Source organism: Ovis canadensis, chromosome 3, assembly GCF_042477335.2.
Source record: "Ovis canadensis isolate MfBH-ARS-UI-01 breed Bighorn chromosome 3, ARS-UI_OviCan_v2, whole genome shotgun sequence".
Taxonomy (NCBI): domain Eukaryota; kingdom Metazoa; phylum Chordata; class Mammalia; order Artiodactyla; family Bovidae; genus Ovis; species Ovis canadensis.
This window is the reverse complement of record NC_091247.1, coordinates 12753996-12778437: the sequence shown is the minus strand read 5'-3', so window position 1 is coordinate 12778437 and position 24442 is coordinate 12753996. Positions and strand designations below refer to the sequence as shown.

The 24442-nt window shown below is 37.3% G+C and overlaps 1 protein-coding gene across 6 annotated transcripts in view; it reads left to right on the top strand.

Moving 5' to 3' along the window:
- RABGAP1 (RAB GTPase activating protein 1) overlaps positions 1 to 24442 on the top strand; it is a 161764-nt gene that overhangs the window by 39409 nt on the left and 97913 nt on the right. For 3 of the 6 annotated variants that reach the window (XR_011255497.1, XM_069582468.1, XM_069582467.1), the window contains 8 exons: positions 6137 to 6371; positions 7517 to 7721; positions 12371 to 12545; positions 13128 to 13285; positions 17370 to 17480; positions 17868 to 17934; positions 18543 to 18645; positions 19164 to 19333. Coding sequence is in view for 4 of the 6 variants with exons in the window: in XM_069582468.1 (XP_069438569.1) it covers positions 6137 to 6371; positions 7517 to 7721; positions 12371 to 12545; positions 13128 to 13285; positions 17370 to 17480; positions 17868 to 17934; positions 18543 to 18645; positions 19164 to 19333 (1224 nt within the window). In the remaining 2 variants the exon portion in view is untranslated. The remainder of the gene's footprint in view (positions 1 to 6136; positions 6372 to 7516; positions 7722 to 12370; positions 12546 to 13127; positions 13286 to 17369; positions 17481 to 17867; positions 17935 to 18542; positions 18646 to 19163; positions 19334 to 24442) is intronic. The other 3 variants (XR_011255498.1, XM_069582471.1, XM_069582470.1) reach the window with 1 other exon arrangement.

Here is a 24442-nt window from a genome sequence, read left to right as displayed (position 1 = left end):
CTCTGTAATCCCATCAACTGTAGCATGCCAGGCTTCTGTGTCCTTCACTGTCTCCCAGAGTTTTCTCAAACCTCATGTCCATTGAGTCAGATGCCATCCAGCCATCTCATCTTCTGTCGTCCCCTTCTCCTCTTGCCCTCAGTCTTTCCCAGCATCAGGGTCTTTTCCAGTGAGTCAGCTCTTCACAGCAGGTGGCCAAAGTATTGGAGCTTCAGCATCAGTGCTTCCAATAATATTCAGGGTTGATTTCCTTTAGGATTGACTGGTTTGATGTCCTTGCTGTCCGAGAGACTCTCAAGAATCTTCTCCAGCACCTTAGTTCGAAAGTATCATTCTTCAGTGCTCAACCTTCTTTATGGTACAACTCTCACAACTGTACATGACTACTGGGAAAAATACCTTTGACTGTATGGACCTTTGTAACATGCTATTAGTATTTGGTCTTGCCCAGTATTCTTACAGTAAATGTAAAACCTTACTGACATTCATAATTATAGGAAATGATGGTATTTGTTTTTGTTTTAAGTAGTTAACAAAGCTAAAATAAATCATTCAGATTTGTCACAAAAAAACAAAATTTATAGACTATCCAGATTAGATAAAATAATACTTTGGTTTTTATTTTTGGCATTTATAAAGTTCATTTCATTAAACATGTATTGTAGATACACTTTGTACCTGTCGCTACACCAGGCTTTGGGAATATAAAGATAATTTAAGAGAGTCTCTGCTATCTAATAATGCCTAGTCTGGCTGAAGGCCCACTAGGCAGATATTCTGTAAAATATGTAGCAATGCACTCCCTAAAAACGGAATGATTAAACCCCATATATGAGGCTTAAGGTCTCCCAGAGGAGGTAACCGAGTTTAAGCTTGGTGTTTAAGAGTAGAAAGGCAAGCGAGAGGGTTTTCCAGGAAAGGGAACAATCTATGCAAAGCTTAAATGTTAGAAAGTTTGTGATGTGTCTTGGGGAATTTGAGTGGCTTGATGTGACTGCTAAGAGATGAGAAGCTAATTAGACAGGGTTGTGAGAAACTCATAGAACATAGAAATGATTTGGGGCTTTCTCTTAAGGACATTGAGGAAACATAGAAAGTGAAGTCTCTCAGTTGTGTCCGACTCTTTGCGACCCTGTGGACTGTAGCCTACCAGGCCCCTCCATCCATGGGATTTTCCCAACCCAGGGATTGAACCTGGGTCTCCCACATTGTAGGTAGATGCTTTACCGTCCGAGCTGGTATTCAGTTGTATAGCTATATGGAAGTTATCCATTCACCACTTGATAAACATTTACCTTGTACTCAGCTTTTGGCAATTATGAATAATGCTGCTGTAAGCATTCACAAAAGTGCACCTCATTTTTTTTTTCTTTTATGCATGCTTTCTGTGTTCTAAGAAATCTTTGTGGCCCAGGATCACAAAGACTTTCTCCTATGTGTTTTCTTGTGTAAACATTATAGTTTTCAGATTTACATTTAGATCTGCAGTCCATTTTGCATTATTTTTTGTATGTCATGTAATTTTTGCATGTGTTTGATGTCAGGTTAGTTGTTTCAGCACCATTTGTTTTACTTTATTACCTTTCTCTTGAGTTACCTAGCCAACTTTGTTGAAAACAATTGGCCATGTATGTATAGGTCTATTTCTGAGTTCTGTTTTGTTTCATTGGTCTGTATACCTGTCCTTTCACTAATACCAGTATCTTGATTGCTTTAGCTACAACTGCATTTATTTTAGAGATGATCATGGTATCTGTTAAGAATGCTGTTGGCAGCAAGAAACAGAAACCCCTGCTGATAATGAGTTCATTTTTCTGTTATAACAGGAAATCAGAGATAAACAGTTGCTAGTTTAAGCTCTTCATTTATAGGATGGGTGAACAAAACTGTACCCTGCTGGCCTCATCTAGCCTGACAACTGTTTTGTAAATCACCTGTGAAGGTTCTTTAAAATGTATATGCCAAGGCTTTATCTCTGAGACTAATTTAGTTGCTAGGGTAGGAGGTAAGTGAATAGAGGGAGGATCAAGTATTTTAATTTTAACGTGCTTCCTGGTGATACTGGTAATTGTATTGTGTAGTCATGAACCATTAATCTAAGGTTGGTTCCCAGAATAGCAACATCACCATCACCTGGAAACTTTAAAAATTCTAATTATCCGTCCTATGCCAGCCTTACTGAATAGGAATTCTGCTGCTGCTAAGTTGTTTCAGTCGTGTCTAACTCTGTGCGACCCCATAGACGACAGCCCAACAGGCTCCACCCTGGGATTCTCCAGGCAAGAATACTGGAGTAGGTTGCCATTTCCTTCTGCAGTGCATGAAAGTGAAAAGTGAAAGTGAAGTTACTCAATCGTGTCCAACTCTTAGTGACCCCATGGACTGCAGCCTGCCAGGCTCCTCCATACATGCGATTATCCAGGAAAGAGTACCAGGGTGGGGTGCCATTGCCTTCTCCAAGTATTCTTCTAGGGCTCAACAGATTGTGTATTACCACATTCTTCAGGTGCCAAAGTGTAGTTCAGTCGCTCAGTCATGTCCGACTCTTTGCAACCCTATGAATTGCATCACGCCAGGCCTCCTTGCCCATCACCAACTCCTGGAGTTCACTCAAACTCATGTCCGATGAGTCGGTGATGCCATCCAGCCATCTCATCCTCTGTCGTTCCCTTCTCCTGCCCCCAGTATCTCCCAGCATCAGGGTCTTTTCCAATGAGTCAACTCTTTGCGTGAGGTGGCCAAAGTATTGGAGCTTCAGCTTTAGCATCAGTCCTTCCAATGAACACCCAGGACTGGTCTCCTTTAGGATGGACTAGTTGGAAGTCCTTTCAGTCCAAGGGACTCTCAAGGGTCTTCTCCAACACCACAGTTCAAAAGCATCAATTCTTCAGCACTCAGCTTTCTTCACAGTCCAACTCTCGCATCTGTACATGACCACTGGAAAAACCATAGCCTTGACTAGATGGATCTGTGTTGGCAAAGTAATCTCTCTGCTTTTGAATATGCTGTCTATGTTGGTCATAACTTTCCTTCTAAAGAGTAAGCATCTTTTAATTTCATGGCTGCAGTCATCATCTGCAGTGATTTTGGAGCCCAAAAAAATACATTCTGACACTGTTTCCACTGTTTCCCCATCTATTTCCCATGAAGAGATGGGACCAGGTGCCGTGATCTTCGTTTTCTGAATGTTGAGCCAACTTTTTCACTCTTCTCTTTCACTTTCATCAAGAGGCTTTTTAGTTCCTCGTCAGTTTCTCCCATAAGGGTGGTGTCATCTGCATATCTAAGGTGATTGCTATTTCTCCCAGCGATCTTGATTCCAGCTTGTGCTTCTTCCAGCCCAGCATTTCTCATGATGTACTCTGCATAGAAGTTAAATAAGCAGGGTGACAAAATGCAGCCTTGACGTACTCCTTTTCGTATTTGGAACCGGTCTGTTATTCCATGTCCAGTTCTAACTGTTGCTTCCTGATCTGCATATAGGTTTCTCAAGAGGCAGGTCAGATGGTCTGATATTCCCATGTCTTTCAGGATTTTCCACAGTTTCTTGTGATCCACACAGTCAAAGGCTTTTGCATGGTCAATAAAGCAGAAATAGATGTTTTTCTGGAACTCTCTTGCTTTTTTGATGATCCAGTGGATGTTGGCAATTTGATCTCTGGTTCCTCTGCCTTTTCTAAAACCAGCTTGAACATCTGGAAGTTGACAGTTCACTTACTGCTGAAGCCTGTCTTGGAGAATTTTGAGCATTACTTTACTAGCATGTGAGATGAGTGCAATTGTGAGGTAGTTTGAGCATTCTTTGGCATTGGCTTTCTTTGGGATTGGAATGAAAATGGACCTTTTCCAGTCCTATGGCCACTGCTGAGTTTTCTAAATTTGCTGGCATATTGAGTGCAGCACTTTCACAGCATCATCTTTCAGGATTTGAAAGAGCTCAACTGGAATTCCATCACCTCCACTAGCTTTGTAGTGATGCTTTCTAAGGCCCACTTGACTTCATATTCCAGGATGTCTGGCTCTAGGTGAGTGATCACACCATCGTGCCAAAGTTAGGGAACCTTAAAAGGCATTGCTGAATGTTTCCCATATGGAAACATTGAGATTAATTTACTCTCTTTAAAAAAAAACAGAAGACTTAATTGAGATAAATATTGTTAAATAAATTATGTCATGCGGTTAAGTTTGAAATTGGATTGAAGGTGCACAAATGATCTTAATGGTAAGTGTTGAGTACTGTATTGGAACTAATTATTCACAGCATAAGTTAGGTTGCTATTTTTAAGCAGCTTTTAGAAATCAGTATTGTTGTGTCCTGCATTAATTTTCCTACCCTTTAAGGAAGTGTTAAGGAAATAGAAGGCAGTTTGTACGTTTGTAGACTTTATAAACAAGGAAAGAATACAAGATAAACATGTATAAACATGAAAGACAAACACATAAACATGTTTCTTTTTGTGATATGTTTTGTGAATATATTACAATGGAGGTAGCCTATCTAAAAGAAAACTTGACTTTATCCTGTATTTCAAAGAAAAAACAGTACCTCATAGCATGTGAAATATGTCTTCAGTTTAGGTTGCTCTTTAATGATAGCCTTCCCAGTTAAAATTACTGTTGCTTAAACGTGGAGTCTAATATCTTCCATCGGTTATAGGAAGCTCTAGCTAGCCTACTTAATTTAATTCTCCTTCCCCTTGGAAAATAGTTTAGGTTCAGTTAGGCTATCTTTTATTTATTGCATGTGATACAGTATATCTTACCCAGTTCTGAAAAAAAATAATTGAAACTAAGTTCTAGATTGTTTTTTATGTGCTTTAAGAAACTTCTGAAAGCAGACTTCTGAATAAAAGAATTTGATTGCACTTGTGTAGAATCAGGTATAGCAAAGAGTTAAAAATATTTGACTGAAGTAGTTCCAATAGCAGTAATCCTGAATATAGAAGGAAGTTAAAAGCAGACTCTTAAGTTGCAGCCAGAGACTGAATACCTTTCCAGTCCTTTTTCCCAAGGCAAGAATAGCTGACATGTTGGGAAAAGGTAGCAAAAAAGACTTGCCACTGTTTGTCAATCGAAGTTTACATCAAAAGGGGCTTGATTTTATAGAGTTACAAAAATCTTTGGACTGGGTTCCTTCATAGGTAGTCCAGAGTACTGCTGCTATGGAATTTTGCTTCCTAACTTGTGTCTTTAATTTTACTGTGAAGACCTCTTTGTCTTTAACAATCTCATAGCCCCGCTCATTTAAATTTTTGTCCGGTTTTGGTCTTAGAAACTCGCCTAAATCAGTACTTTTTTTCATCATGATTTCCTTTTCCTGCATTAATTCTCTTGTTAATTTTTCTAGTGTTTCTTGAATAAGCATTTAATGATAATACTGGATTTTCTCACTTGTGGTTTTCCTTCGAGTTGGGTAGTCTTTTTTTTTTTTGACCACATCTCTATATTTTTTTTTTTTTTGGTTGGGTAGTCTTTACTTGATCTTTTACTTGTTTACTTCCTTGTTGAGCAACAATAATAAACCATCATGACTGTAGAAAAATCCTTGACATTGAAATGGAGTGCTTCTGTTCCTCAGGGTCATTTTCTACATACATCTCCCTAGCTTTATTCAAGTGTTGAGAACTTGAAGAACTGTTTATGTCAGAGAAGTCTCCTTTAAGAGACTTCCTTATAGCAACAATGGTAAAGTGCATGTGATGGTTTATTACCTAATACATATGTTTGTACTGGTAATTTTCGGAAGGAAACACGTTTTCCGTTTTCCTTAAGGATAAGAGAAGCTTCTCCTCTTAATAAGCTTTATTTCTTAACAGACAAGTAAAATTTAAAAATTTTTAGTTGTTGAGATTTTAGAACACTGTAGAAAACTTTCAATAAAATTGGCAAATTATCACATGTATTTCTGGGTATTAGTCTCAGATTCACTGTAAACTTTTTCATGAAAATTTGTATGAATTAAGAGAGCAGCTGCAGCTCTTATTTATTGCAAATCTTGCTTTATTTTTTAAAAACATTCAGAAGATATCTATATATCAAAAAAATTGCTAATGATTTTCTCTAGATGTGGACCCATTTTAATCAGTACTGGCCTCTCTCTCTCACTTCGCTGATTGCATATATTTGTGACCCTTAGATTATAGGGAATGGAAGTGAACAGCAGCTGCAAAAAGAGCTGGCAGATGTGCTGATGGATCCTCCAATGGACGACCAGCCAGGGGACAAGGAGCTTGTGGAAGGGTCACAGCTGGATGGCGAAGGAGATGGGCCTCTTTCTAATCAACTCTCAGCTTCATCCACCATTAACCCTGTGTCATTAGTAGGGCTCCAGAAACCAGAGATGAGCCTGCCAGTGAAACCTGGACAAGGAGGTTAGGATTGCTGCATTGCTTGCATAACGGAAGGTTATTGTTTTTAATATTTGAGTGTCCATTTTGTACTAGGTTTGATGCAGAGAAAGCAAAAATCTATATTATCTAGAATCTTCAGATTCTAGATTGAGGGGGATGTGAGAGGAATAAATAATGTACCATTCTGATTTCCCTTTAAATGTATGTCATTAAAATTTTTTTTTATTGGTGTGTAGTTGATTTACCATGTTGTATTAGTTTCAGGTGGAAGGCGCAGTGAATCAGTTATACATGTGTCGACTCTAAATGTATGTCATTTATAGCAAAGAAAAACAACAGTTATATAACAGTGAGACAATGTTAGAGTGTTTAAAGATTTTTTTCAGGAAAAAATAATTTGAGTATGGTATTGGGGAAATTAGATGTTGGCGGGAGGAGAAGGGGACAACAGGATGACGTGGTTGGATGGCATCACCAACTCGATGGACATGAGTTTGAGTAAGCTTCAGGAATTGGTGATGGACAGGGAAGCCTGGCGTGCTGCAGTCCGTGGAATCACAGAGTCCGACACGAGTGAGCAACTGACTGATTGGGGAAATAGAGAAATAATTCTTGGTGAAGAAAATGTTTGCCTCAGGCCTGCTTGGTGGGAATAGTTGTGAAATTGAAAAAAGGGAGCTGAAAGACAAGGAGGAAAAAGACAATTATGAAAGCTCTTTGAGGAAAAGTAGAATATTAAAACTGGAAATGTTTATTGGGAAGGGAAAGGCAAGGGGACTAAGGAACATGATAAAGTAACTAAGATGGTGAATAAGAGAAATCATTACAATAGAACAGATCAGAAAGAAGACAGGATTTTTCAGGGTGGAAAAATACTAAATGTATTACTGACCTAAATGTAAATTATAAAGTCAAAACAAATTACAAGAGATAAATCAGATCTGAATCTCAGGTCACCATTTAGGTTAAGGATTGAAACTATAGCCATACCTAAAAATTTTAGTGTTGGTGACAGCTTCTGGTATGAGATTTCTGACTTTAATTTTCTTCTGAGAAAATGGCGAATTTAATTTTAGAACCTAAACGTAGCTTGTAGAATTTTACTTAGTATTCATATTAACAAAATATCAAAGTGAAAAGAATCACTTCCTTATTGTTTCTTTCAGATTCGGAAGGGTCAAGTCCTTTCACACCAGTGGCAGATGAAGACAGTGTAGTTTTCAGCAAACTAACTTATTTAGGCTGTGCCTCAGTAAATGCTCCCAGGAGTGAAGTGGAAGCCTTGAGGATGATGTCCATCTTAAGGGGCCAATGTCAGATCTCACTAGATGTAACCCTGTCGGTGCCGAACGTATCTGAAGGAACTGTGAGGTAAGACCAGCCTTCTAGAAATATTTGTAACATTAGATCAGATTTCTGACCTACAGTTTTATAACAAAGCGATAGTGAACAAAATATGTAATTATTTTATTCATGTAGTGGTTAATTCATTTGGAACTTAGTTTTCATGTCTTCCAAGGATTGTGACCTTTTATAAAAAATAGTCACTTGTTTGAGCAGTTCTTTATACTCTTCCTCACCCTAATTCTTTGTAGCACTTTAGAAATGTATGTGTTTTGGGGATTATTGAAATACGTTGACCTAAGAGTCAGCAATACGTGAACCGTGAACTCCCTGATGTTCATGCTGGTTTTAGAAAAGGCAGAGGAACCAGAGATCAAATTGCCAACATCCACTGGATCATGGAGAAAGCAAGAGAGTTCCAGAAAAACATCTATTTCTGCTTTATTGACTATGCCAAAGCCTTTGACTGTGTGGATCACAAGAAACTGTGGAAAATCCTGAAAGAGATGGGAATACCAGACCACCTAACCTGTCTCTTGAGAAATCTGTATGCAGGTCAAAAGCAACAGTTAGAATTGGACATGGAACAACAGACTGGTTCCAAATAGGAAAAGGAGTACATCAAGGCTGTATATTGTCACCCTGCTTATTTAACTTATATGCAGAGTACATCATGAGAAATGCTGGACTGGAAGAAACACAAGCTGGAATCAAGATTGCCGGGAGAAATATCAATAACGTCATATATGCAGATGACACCACCCTTATGGCAGAAAGTGAAGAGGAACTAAAGAGCCTCTTGATGAAAGTGAAAGAGGAGAGCAAAAAAGTTGGCTTAAAGCTCAACATTCAGAAAACGAAGATCATGGCATCTGGTCCCATCACTTCATGGGAAATAGATGGGGAAACAGTGGAAACAGTGTCAGAGTTTATTTTTTGGGGCTCCAAAATCACTGCAGATGGTGACTGCAGCCATGAAATTAAAAGACTCTTACTCCTTGGAAGAAAAGTTATGACCAACATAGATAGTATATTCAAAAGCAGAGACATTACTTTGCCGACTAAGGTCCGTCTAGTCAAGGCTATGGTTTTTCCTGTGGTCATGCATGGATGTGACAGTTGGACTGTGAAGAAGGCTGAGTGCTGAAGAATTGATGCTTTTAAACTGTGGTGTTGGAGAAGACTCTTGAGAGTCCCTTGGACTGCAAGCAGATCCAACCAGTCCATTCTGAAGGAGATCAGTCCTGGGATTTCTTTGGAAGGAATGATGCTGAAGCTGAATCTCCAATACTTTGGCCACCTCATGCCAAGAGTTGACTCATTGGAAAATACCCTGATGCTGGGAGGGATTGAGGGCAGGAGAAGAAGGGGACGACCGAGGATGAGATGGCTGGATGGTATCAGGGACTCGATGGACGTGAGTCTGAGTGAGCTCCGGGAGATGTTGATGGACAGGGAGGCCTGGCGTGCTGTGATTCATGGGGTCGCAGAGTCGGACACGACTGAGCGACTGAACTGAACTGAACTGAGTCTGCCTAACAATTTATATTTTCCATGTGCCCCCAATACAAATACTAGCTTGACACATTAGTTCAATATGAAATTTCATGCTGATTTTGGAAATTACAGAAACCTGTTGGTAAATATTAACTATTACAGTGTTCAGTTCAGTCACTCAGTCACATCCGACTCTTTGCAACCCCATGAACCACAGCACGCCAAGCCTCCCTGTCCATCACCAACTGCCAGAGTCCACCCAAACCCATGTCCATTGAGGCGGTGATGCCATGCAACCATCTCATCCTCTGTCGTCCCCTTCTCCTGCCCTCAATCTTTCCCAGCATCAGAGTCTTTTGCAATGAATCAGCTGTTCGCATCAGCTGGCCAAAGTATTAGAGTTTCAGCTTCAACATCAGTCCTCCCAATGAACACTCAGGACTGATATCCTTTAGGATGGACTGATATCCTTTAGGATGGACTGATTGGATTCCTTGCCGTCCAAGGGACTCTCAAGAGTGTTCTCCAAAAGCATCAGTTCTGTGCTCAGCTTTCTTTATAGTCCAACTCTCACATCCATACATGATCACTAGAAAAACCATATCCTTGACTAGCCAGTAGTTCCTAAATTTTTAAGGTGAGGAAACTGAAGCTCAGAAAAGTCTCTTGATAGGGCTGTTTATACTAACTGAAACAGGTCACAGTGTTTAAACGTAGTCAGTCAGATGTCTGTATCAGCTAACTAAATACAAAATTAGCTTTGTTATAAAAAATGCATATTTCAGAAAAATCAAAGAACACAAGCAAAAATTTAGAAAATTACTCTTTTATTGAAGTATAGTTGATTTACAGTGTTGTGCCAATCTCTGCTATATAGCAGAGTGAGTCAGTTATACACATATAGACATTGTTTTTCTTAAATTTTTTTCTATTGTGGTTTATCACAGGCCATTGAATATAGTTTCCTGTGCAATACAGTAGTACCTTGCTGTTTATCCTCTGTATGATAGTTTACATCTGCTAATCCCATACTCCAAGTCCTTCCCTCCCTCACCCCCCTGACCCCAGCAACCACAAGTTTATTCTCTATGCCTCTGTTTTGTAGATAAGTTCACTTGTGACATATTTTAGGTTAGGAAATGTTGTTAATTCTACTCTTCTATTGGTAAATAACAGTTAACATCTTGGTTTATTAAGACCCTTTTTGTGTAGTTGTAGGTATATTTGTTTTATGTGTATATACGTACATATATGTGCAAGTATAATTATACAACTCTTAGAATCAACATTTTTAGCATCAGTAGAATTACAATACGTAAGATGCTTTTTGGTATTGTGAATCTTTCCATATCAATAAATATGCTTAATTATTATAATTTATGATGGCACATGATGGGCTTTTCAGAAATAACCAGTTTAATGTTACATATTTTAGTTTTAATGATAAAAGTGCTACTAATAACAGCTAATATTAAACTTTTATTATATGGGCATGTAAGTTGGGCTTCCCTTATGGCTCAACTGGTAAAGAATCTGCCTGCAATGCAGGAGACCTGGATTCAATCCCTGGGTTGGGAAGATCCCCTGGAGAAGGGAAAGGCTACCCACTCCAGTATTCTGGCCTAGAGAATTCCGTCGACTGTATAGTTCTTTGGGTCGCAAAGAATCAGACACGACTCAGCAACTTTTACTTACTTAAGTGCTTTACCTGTCGTTTTCTTATAAGTAGTATTTTTGAGCTAAATTTTTATGTATTTTAAAATTTCCTTAGGATCAGTTCCTAGAAGTAGATTCATTGGTGGGTCAAAGATTTGCCCATTTTTATGGTTTTTGATACATCGCCAAATGGCCATCTAGAAATACTCATCTAGTTTGTACGTTTATTAGCAGTGTATGAGAATATCTGTTTCTCTACCCTCAAACATTTTGGATTTTTATGGTAGTAGAGTTGTAGCTGCATATGGACAGTAGTAGTAGTAAGTTGATTAATATTCCAATCATCTGCATATGTAATTCTTTGAGTGTTTAAAGAACTATTTTGCAAAGATTCACAAATATTAATTTTAATTGTATTTATTAATGTGAAGCTTAGTAATGTTTATTTAGCTTTTTTATTTCTTCCTTTTGCCATGATGCCACTTGTGAAATCTTAGTTCCCTGACCAGGAATTGAACCTGGGCAACTTCAGTGAAAGCACCAAGTCCTAAACACTAACTGCCAGGGAATTTCCTAAAACTCATTTTTATATGATTCTTAGTCAATAGTCATTCCCCTGACTGAAGTTATACTTTGTTCTAATATGTTTTATACTTTGTTCTAATATGTTTTAATTCTATAAAGACATGAGAAAATTAGTCTCTCTTGCCTCAGAGTCTTTATCAAAGTGCCTTTGAAGTTGAATTAGTTCCCCTTCTTAGGTATTTCCATTATCCCCAGGCTTTTTCCCATGGATGGCTCTGCCCATTCAGTGTTGAAACTTCATAATTTCAATTTCAATTTTTTGTATTGTCAGGCCCCAGGATGGAGCCTGGGATGTTGTGTAGGTATCACATAAATAATTTGTTGAATGAATACATTTTTGAATGAATGATACCCCTTTAATTTTCAGTGAATGGCATCCTTTTGATTTTATTAATGAATTTTTTTTCTTTGGTGTTAACGTTTTGTAAGTCTCTCTTCCTTATTTGCCGTTAAGCAAAAGAACATGTTTCACTGTGAAAAACTACATCAGTATTTTTGTTTTTAAAATAATAAAGCAGCTTAAGTCATTCTGTTAGGAGATACTGAGAAGCACAACTTTAATGATCTATTTTGGCAGTCTGATTTACCCATTTTTTTTAATGTAGTTACAGACTGTTTAGGAAACATTAATATTATTTATGCTTTCCTGTTGCCTCCCTAAAATAGGGGATTATGTAGTTTTTAGTATGGAATTATGTAATCAGTTATTTTAAGACCCCACATAAGACCGACTTATCAAGATTGAAGATTAATATGATTGCTGTGTGTGCTCAGTCGTTTCCAATTCTTTGTGACCCTTTGGACTGTAGCCTGCCAGGCTCAAGAAATGATTTATATGATCTTTTTGCTAGAAAGATGAGTCTTGAATCACAATATGGACATAGTGAAAATTGTCCCCAATAGCTCTAATCTTTTTATATATTTTTTTTTCTGAACAGACTCTTAGATCCTCAGACAAACACTGAAATAGCAAACTACCCTATCTACAAAATCCTCTTCTGTGTCAGAGGGCATGATGGCACTCCTGAGAGTGACTGTTTTGCTTTCACTGAAAGTCACTACAATGCAGAACTCTTCAGAATACATGTCTTTCGGTGTGAAATACAAGAAGCTGTAAGTACTGAAGAGGAAAATGTCTACAGATGAAACTTCATCTTCACCCTTGCGTCACTGAAATGATGATAGTATTTTCTGTGGTCATTTATAAGCCAAATGAAATTCTCTGCTACTGATTTATTGTTCCATCTTGATGGCCTAAATATGAATAAAAGTTTGGTTAGCCAGAACCTTGTTGTTGCTAAGAGCATCAGAGGAGACCAATTGGCCGCTGTTTAAATGGGTTAAATTGGCATCTTACTTCTAGCAATGACATATTTGCGAACCATTCTTATAGAAGTTAAACTTGGGGGATTATTCTGTATTACAATAAATATATTCAAGTAATCCCTAACAATTTTGGAAATCATCTTTCAGTTGGATTTCTAGTGTTCACAGTCATTCCTTTTTTAAAGCCTCTACTCTGGCCATTTTTAGTGTTGTTGGCTTTATAAGTCTAATAAATTGGATAATTTGTTAAAAGAAATGAGTAGAGGTAAGGAGAACTACCTCCCTCAAACAACGTAGGTCACCTTCAGCCTTAACAAAAGTATTTTACTTTTTTCATAGCAGCCCATCTCCTAACTTGTCTGGTTGTAGGTGAGCCGGATACTTTACAGTTTTGCCACTGCCTTCCGCCGTTCTGCCAAGCAGACCCCACTTTCAGCAACTGCTGCACCTCAGACTCCAGACAGTGACATCTTTACTTTCTCTGTGTCTCTAGAAATAAAAGAAGATGATGGTAAAGGTTATTTTAGGTAGGGCATCTTATTTTATTCTTTTTATTTGAGTTTGTATTAACATGCTGAACTATCTGTGCTTTTAGGCAAATTCTAGGTCAGATTACCTAACCTTTATATTATATAATGATTGCTTTTATAGGTGAAGTTTTTTTTTTTTTTTTTAATGTAAGTGATAAAGGAAAATAGGCAAATTGCCGAGGCAAGATTTAAAGAATTTTAAACATAAAAAAAAACTATTTCATGTAGGGAAATATATCATGTTCAGTTCAGTTCAGTCACTCAGTCGTGTCTGACTCTTTGCGACCCCATGAATCGCAGCATACCAGGGCTCCCTGTCCATCACCATCTCCTGGAGCTCACTCAGACTCACGTCCATCGAGTCAGTGATGCCATCCAGCCATCTCATCCTCTTGTCGTCCCCTTCTCCTCCTGCCCCCAGTCCCTCCCAGCATCAGAGTCTTTTCCAATGAGTCAACTCTTCTCATGAGGTGTCCAAAGTACTGAAGCTTCAGCTTTAGCATCAGTCCTTCCAAAGAAATCCCAGGGCTGATCTCCTTCAGAATGGACTGGTTGGATCTCCTTGCAGTCCATGGGACTCTCAAGAGTCTTCTCCAACACCACAGTTCAACGCATCAATTCTTCAGCGCTCAGCCTTCTTCACAGTCCAACTCTCACATCCATACATGACCACAGGAAAAACCATAGCCTTGACTAGACGGACCTTAGTTGGCAAAGTAATGTCTCTGCTTTTGAATATGCTATCTAGGTTAGTGATAACTTTTCTTCCAAGGAGTAAGCATCTTTTAATTTCATGGCTACAGCCACCATCTGCAGTGATTTTGGAGCCCCCAAAAATCAAGTCAGCCGCTGTTTCCACTGTTTCCCCATCTATTTGCCATGAAGTGATGGGACCAGATGCCATGATCCTAGTTTTCTGAATGTTGAGCTTTAAGCCAACTTTTTCATTCTCCTCTTTCGTGAATCTTTTTCACTCTCCTCTTAGTTTCCTCATTTATAAGACGAAATGGCTAGAGTCTAAAAATCCTTTCTAACTTTATTATGGTTGCAAGATGACTGACTTTTTTTCTCCATAGCTCATATCACAAAATGGGTGCTTCTTGGAATCATAATCAGTAGTTGCATATAGAACTTTCTTTCCTTCATGACTCATAAAATGGATAAAGTGAAAATATAAATGGATTCTGATATTTTGCTTATAAATTAAAAAGCACAGTGATTGTTTCCTTTGGGAAACTGATAACCATTACGTTCCCCTCAAAGACTTTGGAATTGTCATGCCATCTGGTGGCAAGTTTATTATACAATGCAGCTTCAACCTTGACTTGGTACAATCAAGTATGAGCCATTGTACTTATGCTTTCTTATTTATATTTCTATTTTCATACCAATATTATTATGGTATTTTCTGCAGTATGCATTCCTATACTGGGAAGTGGAAATCATAATCTATAAACCTTGTAATAATTTTTTTCCATTTTAAGAAACAGAACAGTTTAAACTGTTTTTTCCCTTTATTGAAAATAAAGATTGAAGATTGTTTATAAATTCCAAGTTATAAATAGGAAAGGTTTCTAAGATCTTTCAGAAGAGAAGCACTAGGATGATTTCTCCTTCTGAGATCAGTCATTTTCAAGTTAGAAAGGTTAACTATCACAAATATCCCTGTTCAGCTGTGTATCAAGGAAATGCTGTACAGAAAACCCCTGGATGGTCAGATTTCTTTACACATTTGTTTGGGCTCTGTTATCTTTTTGTGGCATGCTTTCCTGAATTTATAATAGAAAAGAGTTTTGTAGACCCTAATACAGTGATGAAATTATTGACAAGGATGCCTTTGTCAAATTTGAAATTTTCAAATGCAGTTCCTTTTATCCAGTGATTCTGTAGTATGTCTAGGAATCAGAAGCAGTCATTGAGATGCCAAGAGAGTTACCAGCCTGAATGTTCCCCTTAATAGCAAAATTAAAAAGTGGAAATTAAATGTTGACTGTAATAGAATGGTTAAAATATGGTGCATTTCACAATAAATGCAAATATAAAATCATTATGTTGGAAACCTGAAACTAATGTGTTGTATGCCAGTTTTACCTAAAGCCAAATACAGTGGTATACCCATATGACTTATTTTAAAAAGTGGTATACCCATATGACCTATTTAAAAAATATATGTGTATATAGTTAGCCATAGCACAACATAAATTATTATTTTACCATAGCATATTCACAACCCAGATAATCACAATGGTGTGATCATTCACCTAGAGCCAGACATCCTGGAATGTGAAGTCAAGTGGGCCTTAGGAAACATCACTACGAACAAAGCTAGTGGAGATGATGGAATGCCAGTTGAGCTATTTCAAATCCTGAAAGATGATTCTGTGAAAGTGCTGCACTCAATATGTCAGTAAATTTGGAAAACTCAGCAGTGGCCATAGGACTGGAAAAGGTCAGTTTTCATTCCAATCCCAAAGAAAGCCAATGCCAAAGAATGCTCAAACTACCGCACAATTGCACTCATTTCACATGCTAGTAAAGTGATGCTCAAAATTCTCCAAGCCAGGCTTCAGCAATATGTGAACCGTGAACTTCCAGATGTTCAAGGTGGTTTTAGAAAAGGCAGAGGAACCAGAGATCAAATTGCCAACATCTGCTGGATCATGGAAAAAGCAAGAGAGTTCCAGAAAAACATCTATTTCTGCTTTATTGACCATGCAAAAGCCTTTGACTGTGTGGATCACAAGAAACTGTGGAAAATTCTGAAAGAGATGGGAATACAAGACCACCTGACATGCCTCTTGAGAAACCTGTAGGCAGATCAGGAAGCAGCAGTTAGAACTGGACATGGACCAACAGACTGGAAAAGGAGTACGTCAAGGCTGTATATTGTCACCTTGATTATTTAACTTATATGCAGAGTACATCATGAGAAACGCTGGGCTGGAAGAAGCACAAGCTGGAATCAAGATTACTGGAAAAAATCTCAATAACCTCAGATATGCAGATGACACCACCCTTATGGCAGAAAGTGAAGAGGGACTAAAAAACCTCTTGATGAAAGTGAAAGAAGAGAGTGAAAAAGTTGGCTTAAAGCTCAACATTAGAAAACCAAGATCATGGCATCTGGTCCCATCACTTCATGGGAAATAGATGGGGAAACAGTGGAAGCAGTGGCTGACTTGATTTTTGGGGGCTCCAAAATCACTGCAGATGGTGACTGCAGCCATGAAATTAAAAGACGCTTACTCCTTGGAAGGAAAGTTGTGACCAACTTAGATAGCATATTTAAAAGCAGAGACATTACTTTTCCAACAAAGGTCCGTCTAGTCAAGGCTATCATTTTTCCAGTGGTCATGTATGGATGTAAGAGTTGAACTCTGAGGTAGCTGAGTGCCAAAGAATTGATGCTTTTGAACTGTGGTGTTGGAGAAGACTCTTGAGAGTGCCTTGGACTGCAAGGAAATCCAACCAGTCCATCCTAAAGGAGACCAGTCGTGGTTGTTCATTGGAAGGACCGATGCTAAAGCTGTAACTCCAGTACTTCAGCCACCTCATGCAAAGAGGTGACTCACTGGAAAAGACTCTGATGCTGGGAGGGATTGGGGGCAGGAGGAGAAGGGGACGACCGAGGATGAGATGGCTGGATGGCATCACCAACTCGATGGACATGAGTTTGAGTGAATTCAAGTAGTTGGTGATGGACCTGAAGGCCTGGCATGCTGCGATTCATGGGGTCGCAATGAGTCGGACATGACTGAGCGACTGAACTGAGCTGAATTCAATTTTTACAGCCACAGAAAAGAAAAAAAAAAAAACCAAAGTCACATTTCAGAAGACAGAAGAGTGGTTTTATAGCTTTTATGAATGGTTTATAAAATGTTTCGGTGGTTTACATACAGTAATGATGATCTTTTCACATCAAGAGGCAGATGATAATATCTGTTATTTGAATACCAGGGATAGAAAAGAATTAAATCTGTGATTCTTTTTAGTGCCTGATTTTCAAATCATAACAAAAGTTATTCTGGTGTATATTACAAGGAAATCCTTTCCAAAATTGATGAAACGTGTTCTCCTACAGTGCAGTTCCTAAAGATAAAGACAGACAATGCTTTAAACTACGCCAAGGAATTGATAAGAAGATTGTTATCTATGTGCAGCAAACAACTAATAAAGAACTTGCCATTGAAAGGTAAACATTTTTTAGTAAGTTTGGCTTAAATATAAATTTTATTTCTTGTCAATCTACTGAAACAGTCATATACTGTATTCAGAAGTGTATTTGCAGACTGTTTTGCTCCCTGGGGAATTCTTTTGGTTATTAAAGTGTATATTTCATTTATTTTGAAGTATCTCTCTATCTTCAGCTCATATGTTAACCTCAACTATGTGATAATAAAAGGCGAACATAAAATTTGTTGATCTCAATTAAAGAAATAGATAATTTTGATAATGCTAATTTGTTGATGATTTCGATATGTCCTTTTTTTCTGTTAGAATATTTTTCAGTGCTCTAACTTAAACATCTTTGCTGTAGTTGTAGTCTTTTTCCCAAACTTATATGGTTCTTTTTTTGCAGATGTTTTGGTCTTCTCCTTAGCCCAGGAAAAGATGTACGAAACAGTGACATGCACTTATTAGATTTGGTAAGGATAGCTTTTTTTTTTTTTTTAAGTTTGTATGCTATCTCCTCTACAAAGGTTGTTACACCAAATCTAATGTTAAAACACATTTATGAAGCAATAAGCAAAGATAAGGGTATTTCCTACTTGCTGTTTACCAGTCTGACCTTATACCTACTTAGTTTCAGTTTCTTGACTGTGCAGGGTTGATGTTGGAGTCAAAGACGTTTTATGAGAGAGTTATTTGCAGGCTGTTATCAGCTTTAGAAAAGTATGCAGTGTATATACTATAGCTATTAAATGAAAATCTTTATTTTAATAATGAAAATTCATGTAGTAATTGTTCACTTGAGAGAATTCAACATAGGTGTAGGTGGTAAATTTTCCTGATATCTGTACAGTTTGATATGATTTGCAAGCATTTATTTTATATATAACTTTTCAGGAGCAGTTGCATAAATAATTGGCAAATTTTTAGTTGTAATCATTCATATATACTCTTGACTTTTCATATGTATATATATGATCATCTTTCATACTCTTCTATTTTTACAACTTTTTTTTTAAGGCAACAGAATGAGGATTAGCTGTTATTTTTTTGGCATTAATGTTGTTGTTATTCTTTTCTTTAGGAATCTATGGGCAAAAGTTCAGATGGAAAGTCCTATGTTATTACTGGCAGCTGGAATCCAAAATCCCCACATTTTCAAGTTGTAAATGAAGAAACTCCTAAAGGTGGTGCAGATTGGTGACATCATGAACAGAAATTTTAGTCCCAAGAGGATACCGAAATCTTAGTTCTACTTATTTGAGAAATATTTAGTGTTTATCTAATTCTGATGAAACCAAGGAATTTGAATAGTTCTTTGAATTTATTATTAACTTTAACCTATAAACAGAGTATTTTTTCCTCCCTCTGCTTTCTTCATTTTTTCTTTTCCTTCTTCCTCTTCTATTTATATGCTTATATATTTTCAGGCTTCTAAGTATGACTTTTTTGTGGAGCGATAATATATTTATATATCATTTCAAATTCAAAGGATATATAAGGAAAAATAAAAGTCTGCCACAGTTCTAGTGTCCCACCCTAAAGGGTACCACTGTGACTAATTTCCTGTGCAGTTTTTTAGATATGCATAAACTTTTTTCAAGCTGTTCATATTCTTTCTGAATGCATTTAAAACTTGTAATTCAATTATGTGAGCAAATATATTTCCACTTAAAAAATTTGCTTCTCCCTTCTCTCTCCCTAGATAAAGTGCTGTTTATGACCACAGCTGTTGATTTGGTAATAACAGAAGTACAGGAGCCTGTTCGCTTTCTTCTAGAGACAAAAGTCCGAGTTTGCTCACCTAATGAAAGATTATTCTGGCCCTTCAGCAAACGTAGTACTACTGAAAATTTCTTTTTGAAACTAAAACAGGTACTACACCTTTCTATAAATATAGAGGGGGAAATGAGAGAAGTCACTTCTGAGGCTGATTTATCATTAATCCAGGCTATTAGTTAGATCTTTAAATGGTCATGTGTATTTTAAATATATTAAAGAGGAAAGTTGTCTGTCATTTTACCCACCTATTTTTTGTTTTCTGCTTTTCATTTCTTCCTGAAGAACCAGGTTTCTTTCTAGTCTCATTTGCCTTAACCCTGAGCAGCTTCTTTTAGAATTTCCTTTAGTGAACTGTCAGATTTCTTTATCTAAAAGTCTTTATTTCAGTTTTATTCCAGTAGGACATTTTCTCTGAATATAGGGTTCAGTTTTTTACTTTCAGCACTTACAGATGTCATCTCACAGTCTTGTGGTTCTCACTGTTTTTGAAGAGAAGTCAGCATGCATTTATACTTGTAATGGGTCATTTTCTCTGGCTGCTTTTGATACTGTTTTGTATCTTGGGTTTTTAGGCCTTTAATTATGATGTGCCTAGGTGTGATTTTTCTTTCTGTTTGTCTTCAGGTTTGCTGGGCTTCATGAATTTTTAAATTTATTTGTTTATTTTTTTTTTTCTTTTACCATTTTTTGGGAAAATCTGACCCATTATTTCTCCCAAATTTTTTCTCTGCCACATCTCTCTTTCTCCTTAAGGGATTCTAATCATACATGTTTTTGACATTTTGTTATCCCACAGACCTCTGAGATTCTTTATTTTTCCAAATATTTTTTGGTGGTTGTTGTTGTTAGATAGGATACTTTCTGTTGACCTAACTTAAACTTTACTTGACACTTTGTTTTGTCATCTCCAGTCTGTTGTTAACCTTATTCAATGAGTCATTTAAAAATTTCAGATCTTGTTTGTTTTTTATTTTTCCTGGAATGTCCCTTTGGTTTAATGGTTTCTGTTTTTTATGTGATTACCTCCTTGATCTTTATTTTAAGCAGATCTTCTTTTATATTCTTGAGCATAACTTTAATTACTTTAAAAATCTTGGGCTGCTAAATCTGAGTCTGGAGAGACACATTTTCATGTTTCTTTGTCTAGTATTTTGGGATTATATATTAGACACTTTAAATGCTTAAATTATAGAGACTATGTTGTGGTCTTCTGAGTATTGAACTTAAAAAAGTTAATTCGGTCAGACTCTATAAAATTTCTGTTCCCTTCTTTTAGCCTTTTTTTTGGGACCCTAGTTGCCACGCAACTTACTGCTCCTGTCTTTGCTTTCATTTGTCAGAACTCCTTGAAAGTAATCAAGTTCATGGTGACCTAAATTGCTGAATCCAGTGGTCAGTCTGAGTTTTCATCTTAGTGTGTCAGGAGCATTTGATACAGATAATTACTTTCTCCTCCTTAAATACCACTCTTTCACTTAGCCTTCAGAATATCTCAAATTTACCATGTCCAAAATAGATGTCATTATTTCATCCCTCACCCATAAAATACTCTGCCTACCTGTCTTTACCATCTCAGTTTATGGCCATCTTCTCCTAGTAATTACTTAGACTAAGAATTTTACTCTCATTTTTTCATGCACCATATCCTGTCTGTCAAGAAATTTCTATTTTTAAAGCATACCTAGAAGGCTGACCATTTCTTACCACCTAGATTACGTTAACTTCATCCGAATCATTGTTTTTACTTAGATTATTGAAATCTCTTTTTCACACATCTCCCTATTTCTATTTTTGTGACCTTTTGATATATTCTTAATATGGCAGCCTAGTGTCAAATCGCATCATTCTGCTCAAATTCTCTAATCCTATTTTATACCACAAAATCCTGAGTCCATGTAGTGCGTTGTAAGACCCTATCTGATCTGCAGCCTATTGTAAGCTAATTCCTCTTACTTCTTGCCTGCTTCCTCTGCTCTAACCATGCTCTTAGTAAATGAGTGAGTGAAGTCGCTCAGTCGTGTCCGACTTTTTGTGACCCTGTGAACTGTAGCCCACCAGGCTCCTCCATCCTTGGGATTCTCCAGGCAAGAATACTGGAGTGGGTTGCCATTTCCTTCTCCAGGGGAACTTCCTGACCCAGGGATCGAACCCAGATCTCCCGCATTGCAGGCAGACGCTTTAACTTCTGAGCCACCAGGGAAGCCCAACCGTGCTCTTAGGGCTTTTGCTATTAACTGTTCCTTTTACTTCAGATGCTTCTCCCTGGATTCCACTTGCTGTTATTCACCTCCTTCAAGTCCTCAGGTCTTCTTCAGGTCTTTGGTTAGATTTCCTAGCAACTCCTCACCACCCCCATTTAACACTGCAGTTTGCCCAGTTATCCACTGGTACTGCCAGTTCTGTCTCTGTTGATAAACTTAAAAAAGATTTTTTTACATACAAGGATGTTAGCTTCTAATATACTGCAAAGTATACTTTTTTTTGGTTTATTAAGTGTTTTTAGTGTTAGATACCTCCTAAGGCAATATTTCTAATCTGTCCTGTTCACTGATTTATCCCAAACATCTTGAACATAATTAGTTCTCCAAAAGATTTATGAACTTTATTTCATGTAACATTGAAATTCCATTATACAAGATTATAATATTGTATGTGGATTTATCTGAATATACTTTTCTGTAGCAAGAAGTATTTTAGTTCCAGTGTGTCCAAGTTAGCCCTTTTAGTTATAATTAGAAAAAGGTAACAAGCAGAACAGGAACTTCTTTTCAGTGTTATCTTAAGAGACAAAAAGTAAACTTGGGTCCCAGATCTTCACTGTGACAAGAGCAAAGAAAGGATTATATGATTATCATCTCGAACTTGGCTTTTGAGTCGAAGTATATGGATCTTCCCTGGTGGCTCAGAGGTTAAAGTGTCTGCCTGCAATGTGGGAGACCCGGGTTCGATCCCTGGGTCGGGAAGATCCCCTGGAGAAGAAAACGGCAACCCACTCCAGTACTCTTGCCTAGAGAATCCCATTTACGGAGGACCCTGGTGGGCTACAGTCCACGGGGTTGCAGAGTCGGACACGACTGAGTGACTTCACTTCACTTTACTTCACATGGATCTTACCATTGACTAGCTTTAGCTAGACTTTGAGCAAGCTCCTTCAACTCTCTGGGCCTCAGTTTACTCAGCTGTGAAATGGCAGTGATAGAATCTTCCTGATAGTGTTATTGTGACAGTAGGTGAGAAACTGTATAACGTACTTGGAACAGTTCCTGGCACATACATGTTCTTCATGCATTTTAGCTATTATTGGGAGGGATATCAGTGGGTCAGAAAAAAAGACTTAAGTCATGCAGTCAGAACAGCACTGATTATTTAGTGGTTAGCGTCAGGGGAAGAATGCTTCAGAAAGAAAACCAATTTGCAAGCATTATTTTACAAGTTTAAAGACTAGGTAGAAATGATTCTTAGTAGTTTATAGAGTAAGCACTAGCCAGCAAATTAATTGTCTATTTTTTTGTATATGCTACAAATAACAAATTTGTATATAAAAAATTATTCTCCTTAAACAGGATTCTGTTTCTTTTATCTTAGTGAATATAAAATAAGATTACCCTGATCTTGCTTTTACCTTGAGGACTTACGTTATACAGCTTTTGAGTCAAAGATTGCATAGGTTTACAGGAATATTTTTTCTGTGGTTTGATCTAGAATAATGTATCTAACAAAGCTAACAAATGACTTGTCAGCATAGACTAGGCAAAAATATAATGTATGCCTGAGACTTCTCCTGATAGACTATTCTAGACTCATTGCTAAAGTTACAAGCTGAACATAGGCTGAGTTGTCAATATTTTCTTTGCAAAAAGTTGAAGTTTATATGTAGAAGATGGGAGCAGAGCAGAGAATTCCTAAGAATAATCTCTCATTTTTCTCCTTATATGGATGTCTTGGGGGTAGGTGTGAGAGGTAGTCAGTTGAGGGGAGAAGAGAGAGAGTATGAACAATTTGAACAGTTTTTTCCTGTCTTAGCGCACTTAGGACACTCTCAATTCTCATTCATTCTAACATAATCTAAGTTTATTAACTTCCTCTTTTACATTGTTGGCTTTAAAAATTAATAGCAGCTGCCACTAACTGAGGCCCTCTTGTGGCAATCATTGGACTAGATACATTTTCTGTCTCGTAATTTCCATAGTGATCCATATTCCATAGTGAGGATAGTGTTTATATTTTATAGATCCAAAGATGTAAAATAGATTTTATAGGATGTCATGTGAACAAGATTCATACCATAAGCCTTCTAAAAGTGTTAGCCACGGTTCTTCCCATAGAAATGTACTTCTCTTGTCTTTCTTTCTGTAAGAGCATTTTGGGGACTTAAGTCGAATTAAACATAATTTGAAATTTTAACCTCTTTGCAGTTCTCACTGACAGAAAAGGAAACACTGCTACAGACAAAATTTCTTAAATATTCAATATATAGTATCTGTTTTTTCCATAGGTGTGGGAAAACATGGAGAAGGAAATGGCAACCCACTCCAGTATTCTTGCCTGGAAAATTCCATGGACAGAGGAGCCTGGCGAGCTACAGTCAGTGGGGTCGCAAAAGAGTCGGACACATCTTAGCAACTAAACAGCTTGGGAAAACAATTATAGAAATGTTATTAAAAATGCATGTTTAAAAATTTATTCTTTTTCCTTTTCCTAAAATTATCTGGTGACTCAGTAGCTCCTTTTTAGCCTGGAACCCTTCCCAACTGTGGGAATTCCTATATTAAGATGGCATCATATTAGAGAAGAAACTTTTAAAATTAGTGAGGAAAGAAAGAGGAAGAAATGATCCAAAGACTAGATTTTCCAGCAGTAACATAAGGTGAATAAAAGACCAAATAATCATTCATAAATTCTTAAAATTATAGAATTACAGAATTTTCATTGCTAAAGACACTGTAGGGGTCTTAAAATGTTTTATAAAGTTATTATTTTATAAATAAAGAAGCTGATGTCTGAAAGATTAAGTGATGTGTCCAATGTTCATAGACAAGTAGTATAACCATCCATATTGGAAACCCAAGCTTCTGTCTGCGTGTGTACTTGCTGTGTGTGTGTGTGCGTGCGCATGTGCGCTCGCATTCAATCGCATTTGACTCTTTGTGACCCCAGGAACTGTGGCCCCTTAGTTTCCTCTGTCCATGTAATTTTCCAAGC